The sequence below is a fragment of the Rissa tridactyla genome, chromosome 1, assembly GCF_028500815.1.
Source record: "Rissa tridactyla isolate bRisTri1 chromosome 1, bRisTri1.patW.cur.20221130, whole genome shotgun sequence".
Taxonomy (NCBI): Eukaryota; Metazoa; Chordata; class Aves; order Charadriiformes; family Laridae; genus Rissa; species Rissa tridactyla.
In genome coordinates this window covers 156993590-157002106 of record NC_071466.1, presented here as the reverse complement: position 1 = coordinate 157002106, position 8517 = coordinate 156993590, and the positions used below count along the sequence as shown (strand labels likewise).

Genomic DNA, 8517 nt, shown 5'->3' with positions numbered 1-8517 from the left:
CCATGCGCTCATAGCCTTAGCCAAGGAAATGCGAAAGCTATGAAACCTTTCCCCTCAAAGATGAAAACCAGCGCCACAGCCACTTCTGTCTTCCCAACCAGGAGAACAATCTCCATAAGGCTGGAGAGCTGTAGGAAGAGGTCTGCGGAAGGTGGACGCTAAGGCAATACGTGGAGATTTTTTCACAGTATGTATCGCGTTGCTTTCGGGCCAATGCACATTTCCCACTATTAAAACTAATAAATCAGGGAAAAAATAATGTATGTAGCTACAAGATATGTTGTCTGTCAGTGATTGCAATGGTTATTAACAGTATGTCAGTATATCACTGTTCTTTCAGTCAACACCAACAATAAGATGTAGGGTCCTTTCTTTCTATAAGTTCTGTACATATAAGAGTTTTTTGGGTTTTGGTTTTGTTTTCTTTTGTGGAAAGAAGTAGTTGAGTGGTCCAACACGGAGATTTGTCTTGTGAGAATTTTGTTTTAATGGTTGTGTGTTTTATGATGATGAGATTTATTTCTTTCTTGAGCAATACTTTGCGATTTTTTACTACTAGTAGTGTGGCACATGTAAAAAGAAAAAAAAAAACCACAAAATAAACAACCAAACAAAACACACACAGTAGAAAAAAAAAAAGCCACAAAAGAATTAAGCCCTTCCCTTTCAAAACTTTCTAACCTGAAGCTAGCATCTCTGCTCAGCATTTAGCATTTAGCTCCGGAAGATTTTTTTGTGTTAAGTGATCCTAATGGTAGGGAAGGATGTCTTTTCCTCAGTGTCTAACTTGTGCCTGTTCCTGTTGATGGCGAAGAGTTGATGAGGGGCGACTGCCCATCGCTCTGAAATGGCACAGCATTGTCCTGATCCAAGTGTCTACTTGTGCCAGAATCCATTTGAAGAGTCTTAAACTGATTTGTATCTTTTCTAACCAGGAAAGTTATGCATTGATAAGTTGAAGGGAGGCTTTTATGAAATTTAATAGAGAGGAATCTCCGATAGAGCTTTCTGTGGTTGAAGAGTAACTTTTTATCTTTCATTTCAGTTGGTCTCTAGCAGGTTTGCTAATCCTGTGTATGTCTAGATGGGTTTAACACTGATTTATTGTTTTAATAATGGGTAGAAATCAAACTGGTGCAACTGCCCCAAACCAGACGGTTTGACTGCAGTGAGACACACCCTCCTGCCTGAATGTTTCTTGTCAGAATCATGTTTCTAACTATTTGGGTTGGGTAATCCCTTGCCAATATAAGCTTTATCAATATAAACCAGTCAGTGAGAATCTTTCCATCAGTAAGAGTGTTTATTATCATCTTGCATAAATAGGAGCAGTTTTGTGCGTGAATTGGATGTGCTGGTTTAATCCCGCTTGCCGTGGTTCAGCTTGGCTTAGTTACCTGGGCAGGTACAAGCTGAATAAGCACAACCAACGTTCAGTTCCCACAAAACGGTTCACGTGTAGACTGCACTGAAAAAAAGTAGTTTTAATTTCAAACCGGCCCAAACAATCTTTAGGTTTCCGTAACAGAGTTTGCAGTGGTGTCAGTTAATAGACTTTAAAATACCGCAGGTTAGCGAGTGGGAAGGATGGAGTGTAATCAATGAGTTACACCTGAGGTACTGATGTAACCTGGCCCGTGGCTTAGTGATGGATCTGGTAACACCGATCCTCCAGAAAATAGCTTTATTTGCCCACTCTCTGTTTCAAAGTCAAAGGTTTTGTACTGTGTTTCTTAAGGCAATATGCTCTAGACTGGTAACTGGTCCTTCAGCGTCTCATGGCTGCTGGTGCACTCACAGCGAGCATGAAATGGGGTCAGGGACAAGGATTTCTGTGCGCTGTGGGACATCATACGTGGTGGCTGGCAGGGACTTGCTTGCTCCACACCTTGCCTGGCAGCTCTTTACGTGCCATGGAGGATGAAGCCCCAGCAAGTGCCCCACTTAAACCTGGCCTTTTTTGGCTGAAGGTACGTTCCCTTTCTTTTTTGTTTCTTAGGAAGTGATTGAAATGCTCTGTCAGGCTGCACCTCACTGCTCCTGGGTCCTGCTGCTGCTTGCTGACCTGCCCTGCTTCAGGCCACCAAATATTTGGGCTCGTCAGGCCGGAGTTTCATGATCTTGTCCACACAGAGTAGGATGAGGGTCAGAAACCAGAGGCTCCAGCCGACGGCCGCTGCAATCCATCCATAATCATCCATAGCCGTCGGGCAGCACATGGCCGCTTGTGGGCAGAAGTTCACGTCTGGTGGTGAAGAAATGAAATGAGTTGATGGGAGGCCAAGTATGTAACAGATTTCCTTTGCCAGAGGGCAGATGAGACTTCACTGTCTGCCCTGTGGCCTGTCAGGCTGCCTTGGCATCTTTCTCCTAAGCCTGGCTCTTAACCTGGGGGATGACAATATCCATCTTCATCTCTATGTCTTCAAGACTCGGTGATGCCTGTCTGGCCAAACACCTGAGCTGCTCCTCTTAACCACTGTGCCCACCACTATGCAAATCTTTTAAAACACCTACTTAGCATCTGCTCAGTCAGTTTCAGGAATGGAGTTATGATAGAAGCAGCTAGTTAAAATTTAAAATAAACCGGGGTAAAGAAAGCTTCATGTAAGAGAGTAAGAGGTTGTCTAGCAGAGACACCTTCAGCAGGATGTCCAATAGTTTAGGTACCCAGTACCTCTGCTGGCAATAGCAGCAGTGGCTGCTCTTTGCTGGGCTGTTAACTGTGACTTGTGCGTAACAACTGCAAAACACACCACTATTGGAGGATCCCTGTTTTACATGTTTAAAAATTAAATAATTTTTAACAATTCCATGTGTGGGGTTTTTTTCTTGCACCTTTTGCATCTTTTTTTTTTTGTTTAAATCAGTCCAATTTCCTAAAGTCAGTTAAGGAACATGTCATTAGTTGTTTAATTTATGTTGTTATTTAAAGCATCTGCTGTACTTTTTCCATCACAAGGGCACAGTGAAGTGACCTAGCTCTGTGTCTGCACCCTGAGTGGTAACGTGGAAATATCAAAGGGAGCCTGAAGGACCGTAGTATCTCAACCCCTTGGGCTGGGATAGAAGCTGAGCGTGAAGCCCCGGCACCCAGGAGAGCTGAGGCAGCTAGAACCACCTTGCAGCTACATCCATTGCACGTTGACGTGCACGAAGCTTGTCAGCTGTGAAAAGTGGATGCCTCCTGAGCTTGGTGCAGGGCAGCCAGCCTCTCGCACCATTCCAGGGAAAAGGCAAGTGCAGTTCCTGCTCAGCTACTCTCATTCACGTGTGTCGGGCAGGACCACGTTCCTGTGCATTGGCCTTCAGTGCACACAGTAGAATTGTCCCGCGCTGTGGAAAGCAGCTCTTCCCACAACCAAAGAGAGATGTTGTGTATGTGCTTAGGGAAGGGGGAGGGATGCTTGTCCCCTGTCATGCTTTGAAGTAGTGTACCGCTATTGGTACACGTACTTTATCTTGGGAAGTGCAGAACTGTGGGGATGTTGGATGTTTGGGATGGAGGATGACTATGGGAGGGTTGGTGGGATCTCAGGTTGCCTGGGACTGGCTGTCTGGGGAAGTGGGTGGAGGGAAAGAGGTGTTTTTGGGAGTCCACATTGTGCCTGCAGGCAGTCAGTCTGGCAGGGAGCTTTAGGACATGCATATTGAATTAGCTATATGCTTAGTCTGTTAAAGATATGACTCCACCTGAAGGTACCTAAGATGCACAGGGCATGCCAGTGGAGGAATACTAGAAATGCATGCTAGAGTTTCGCCCACAATGGAAGCCTTGACAACAGATAAATCCTTTTCTAGGACAGCCTCTCAGTCACCTGTGCAGACTCATCACCTGGCTTTATCATGATAGTAATGATTTACGAAAACTTACTAAGACATGGTGGTTCGTACTCAGTTGTGACCATGGAGCTTGTTGAAACATTGGAGACATCTTCAGCTGCTGCCAGAAGGAAAGCACAGGAGAAAAGGTAAGTTGAATTAGAAAAGCAATGCTGTGCATCAAGCATGAAAAACTGAAAGCCATTGGTCTCGCAGAGGTCTGTAGGATGGAAACAACTCAGAGAAAATAAGTTCCTGCCCCTAAACTTTTCTGCATCAGGGTATGCTTCCTGACCCCACCACTGTCAACACAGGCTCTAGAGAGACCTGCTGTAACGCCAGCCGTAAGGAGCAGTTGGATCACTCTGCCTCTACCTGAGTATGACTCCAGCGTGAGCCATTCGCTCAGAGCTCAAATTAACCAACCACTGTCCTTTCCCAAGCTACGTGGGCAGAACGAGGAAGGACTGAAATGAGAGAGAGCATTCAGTGGCACGGCACAATCCGTGGCCAGCGAGTTGTACATCTACCTCCTTTTGCCCTTAGAAAATTCCCGGTGGCTCTGTGGGGTGTGAAGGCAGCCTGGCCGAGCCGAGGGCTGAGCCCATCAGTGCAGAGCCTCAGCAGATCCACCGCGGCCTCAGGGGGGAAACTTTGGCTTTGCTGCAGTTCAGGTGCAGCTGTGTCTGAAACCCATTAACCAGCTTGGATTGGTAAATCCAACACACAGTGATACGTGTGGCAGGGGGACAGGGGCTTCGATGAAGGTTTTGGCTCTTTGTCCTGCTTCCTACCCGTAATCAGAGCACACGTGCACGCTGGCACAGCGCTGTGACTGGCCTTCAGGCCTCCAAACCTGTGCATGGTATCACAGGCCAAACCCTCCATAGACCTCCTAATACCCTCCTTGCCCCTCAGCTTCAGCATGCACCTTGCAGCACCGCAGGATCAGATGCGAGGACAGCTGCAGGGCACCTGCCTGGGAAAAGCACAAGGCTGCCGTGGTCCCTGTGCATTAACACCAGCCTGTCGCCTGCTGCAGAAGGAAGGGAGTCAAAGAAATATCTCCTCCTGTGCTGCTATGAGCAGTACAGTTCAAGTTCAGCCAGATGAAGTATCCCATGCTGAAATGGTCCCCTGCAGAGATACATAAAAACCAGCTTGGAGAGGCTATGGGAGTAAGGGCTCCGGCTGCATGCAGATGCAGGGGCTCCAACATGCTGTGGTCCGCAGACCAGGCAGAGGCTGTGAGAGAAGTGTTTCCTGTCAAACCATCACTCAGAGCTGATAGTTTGGAGTGTGAGAGAAAGAGAAGGTCAGTTCCAGCTTGATTTTGCTGAACACTTATAGAATCATAGAATCATAGCATGGTTTGGGTTGGAAGGGACCTTAAAGTTCCAACGCCCCTGCCATGGGCAGGGACACCTCCCACTAAACCAGGTTGCTCAAAGCCCCATCCAGCCTGGCCTTGAACGATTCCAGGGATGGGGCATCCACAGCTTCTCTGGGCAACCTGTTCCAGTGCCTCACCACCCTCACAGTAAAGAATTTCTTTCTGATGTCCAATCTAAGTCTACCCTCTTTCGGTTTGAAGCCATTACCCCTTGTCCTATCATTACACTCCCTGATAAAGAGTCCCTTCCCATGCTTCCTGTAGGCCCTCCTCAGGTACTGGAGGGCCGCTATAAGGTCTCCCTGGAACCTTCTCTTCTCCGGGCTGAACAACCCCAACTCTCTCAGCCTGTCCTCACAGGAGAGGTGCTCCAGCCCTCTCATCATCTTCGTGGCGCACTTCAAAATAATGGCTCAGGTTTAGTTTCAGCTCAGGAAAACAAAACAGAACAAGACCTTTGAGCAAACCTTTGCTTTGAGTTTTGGTATTTTCTAAGCAATTTGCCAGCAAATAAATTGAGGTTTTTGTGCAGGAGGTGTCCCCTCGGGGTCACCTGCTGTTGCCCAGCTTTGGGGCTTGAGCTGACCGACCGTCAGCAAGACCAGATCTTTCCTTATGGCTGATGCCACGCTGGGTGCGGGTTCCCTGGGCAGCCTGCTCCAGGGGAGGCTCTGACTACTCCCCATTCCTCTTTCTTACTCTGCTAGGATTTGCTGAATGACCTTGGCCAAGCCCATAATTTATTTTCTCAGTTAATAAGTACCTCACAGGAGCATTAGGAAAAATCATTAAAAACTGCATATGATCTCTGGAAGAAAGTGCTGCAGAATACAGAGTGCTGGTTTGTGTTTATAGACTTTGCAGCCCAAAGGACAGGCTGTCAAAGCTAACCCATCTTTAAACATCTGGCAGGTCTCAACTAGCGCTGATATACAAATGCAGGCAGCAGCCTGATGGGAAAGGAGCAGCCCACAGGTCTCGTTTGCATTTTGGTTTTAGGCAGCTTTTACAATTAAGGGGGCACCAAAGCCAGATTTCCTGCAAAAAGCACCTAATAAGAGCTAAACCGGACTACAGTGAGCCTCTTGGGTGGCATTTCAAATGGTCCCTTGCCTCAGCAAACATGGGAAGACCAGGTAACTGTGGTACCCTATCTCCTTGCCATTCAGCGGAGCAACCTGCAGCTCAGTCACATTTACAGTGGATCTGTAAATAGCCGGCAAAAGCACATCTCTTCGGAAAGATGCTGTGATCAATCACGCCAAGTAATTCTCATTAGCATTAATCAATTCCAGCTCTTTGCGCCTTTTAGATGAGACAAGGGAGCCCACCTTGTTTTTGAAGAACAAATTACTGTCAGTGGGCGATATATTTAGGTATTGAGAGGAGTGGGGGGAAAAGGGCAGAGTATAGAAACTGGAGCATAAGAGAAGAGAAATACCTTCAGAGCAGGAATACCGGAGCGCGGTGGTGAAGAAGACCAGAGCGAAAGCTGTCCAGGGCTTGCCAGAGAAGTGCTTCATGTTGGGGGTCCAGCTCCCACCCGAGCTGCCGCACGGCGGCTCAGGTTGGCGGCACAGTTCTGTTCCAGCAAGTCCTCGATAAGCTCAGAGAGCCGGTGCGCAGGGCAGAGGGTGGAGCAAAGGAGCTTCCTGCTGCCAGGACACCTTGAACTTTCCTGCCACAACAGCGTGAGGTAACAGAAGGGCTCTCACCGAAACAGCTCCAGCAGGAGGTGGATACCAGCGCTGAGGCGGGTGAAGAGCCCCTGAAGGTCAAGCCTGAAGGTTTCTCCCCAGGATCTGATGCAGCCAGAGGGAGGAAAGGCCTCCGGAGCCAGCCCTTACCCACAGGGTCCCAGGCAGCTTCTGTGTTCTGAGCGTCCTTCTGGTCCTGCGAAGATGGTCAAATAGACTTGGAAAGAAGCAGAGGGTCAGGGTAGAGAATTTGTCTCCCTGTTTGGCTTTGATTTTGCATGTTGTTTGAACCTTCCCCCCCAGAAAAGCTGACCAGCAGTCGTAAATTTTTGGAAAGGCTCTGTGGAAGCCTAAAAAAACCCCAGTCTTTGGTCACCCTGATACAGTGTCTATTGGGTTAACATGGGCTATGGACACGTTTCCATCGAGAAATGGGATGAAACCAGTTGCTTCGTGCAGGCTACCAACAGCTATTACACAGTAACACTGGCCTTTCCTTAAGGACCTGTGTTGGATTATGGGTTGGGGTCAGTTCAAGCTTGGGGTCTCTCCACAGGAGAAGCTGCTGCCGTTCTTGCCCCGTGAGCACAGTTGTGTCACTGCCTCCATCACCCATGTGCAATATGGTGCTGAAAGAACTTTTTTTTTTTTTTTTGTCCTCTTGTAGTTAAGCCACCTCCTCCATGGCACAGGCAAAGCCAAGAGCTGCTCTCTCCCACCAGCACAGCTCTATCTGCAGACCAGGAGGGTTGCTGGCAAAACAATATTATCTGGATGGCAAGGCTTTTTTTCTACAATCCTGGCTGGAAAAGCCACACTGTTGAAGTGCTGGTGGTAGTGTCCTGGTCTGATGAGCGCTGCACGTTGCTGCTGTTCCCCAGGCTTTTGGCTCTTCTTCCTCCTATCTTTGACCCACCACGATGTCCTCGTTAGAGAAAACTTCGGGCATTGAATTGGGCAGAAAGGCAGTGGGAGAGGTAGACTCAGCAGGGAGCAGGTTGCTGGTGCTCTTCAGTGTCAGTCACTCATGGCTTTGGGTGTTCGTGTGAGAACGAAGCTGTCTGGGGCCTGTTCGGGATGTGCAGCCATCCCATGGGAGACCAGGAGGAAGGTGCCTGGAGCAGCAATCCTAGTGGGATGGGTACTATCTCTAAAAATTTTCTCTTTTTTTCCCCTTCACGCTGATGAAACCCACAGAGCATAATAGACTTCCCACGGGAACTGCGGGGAGCAGGGTGCTGCTGTGCAAAGATGTGAGGTTGGTTCGGTCTCCCTTTGTTTAAGAGAAAGCTTGAGAGCAAAACCCACACAGGCTTAGCTCTGCCTAGTGATTCTGTGGGGTGAAGCCGCTTGTTGTCCCCGCTGTCCACGCCCTGCCACCGAAAACACTCCGCTCCCCTCCAGCTGCGAGTATTTCCACCATGCAGGAGGACACGGGCAGCCGGAGGTTTCCCCTGGAGAAAGGTCACACCGAGCTGTAGATGAAGGCAGACCAGGTGAAACAGAAGGATTTACCCGCCTCGTCTCCCTGTTTTCATGTCAACACGTTGCCAGAGCTGGCGGAGTTCGGGCTGTGCCGGCCGGTCTGCGACAGCCACCTCCTGC

At 48.6% G+C, this 8517-nt stretch overlaps 1 protein-coding gene across 1 annotated transcript; it reads right to left on the bottom strand.

The window, feature by feature from the left end:
* Positions 1-312: 312 nt before the first annotated feature.
* TMEM213 (transmembrane protein 213) lies at positions 313-6825 on the bottom strand. The gene is made up of 3 exons (XM_054189123.1): positions 6657-6825; positions 3875-3943; positions 313-2245 (listed from the first exon to the last, which is right to left on the bottom strand). Exons 1-3 carry the CDS (start codon positions 6736-6738, stop codon positions 2076-2078), a joined length of 321 nt encoding a protein of 106 aa, XP_054045098.1. The 5' UTR covers positions 6739-6825; the 3' UTR covers positions 313-2075.
* Between the last annotated feature and the right edge of the window lie 1692 nt (positions 6826-8517).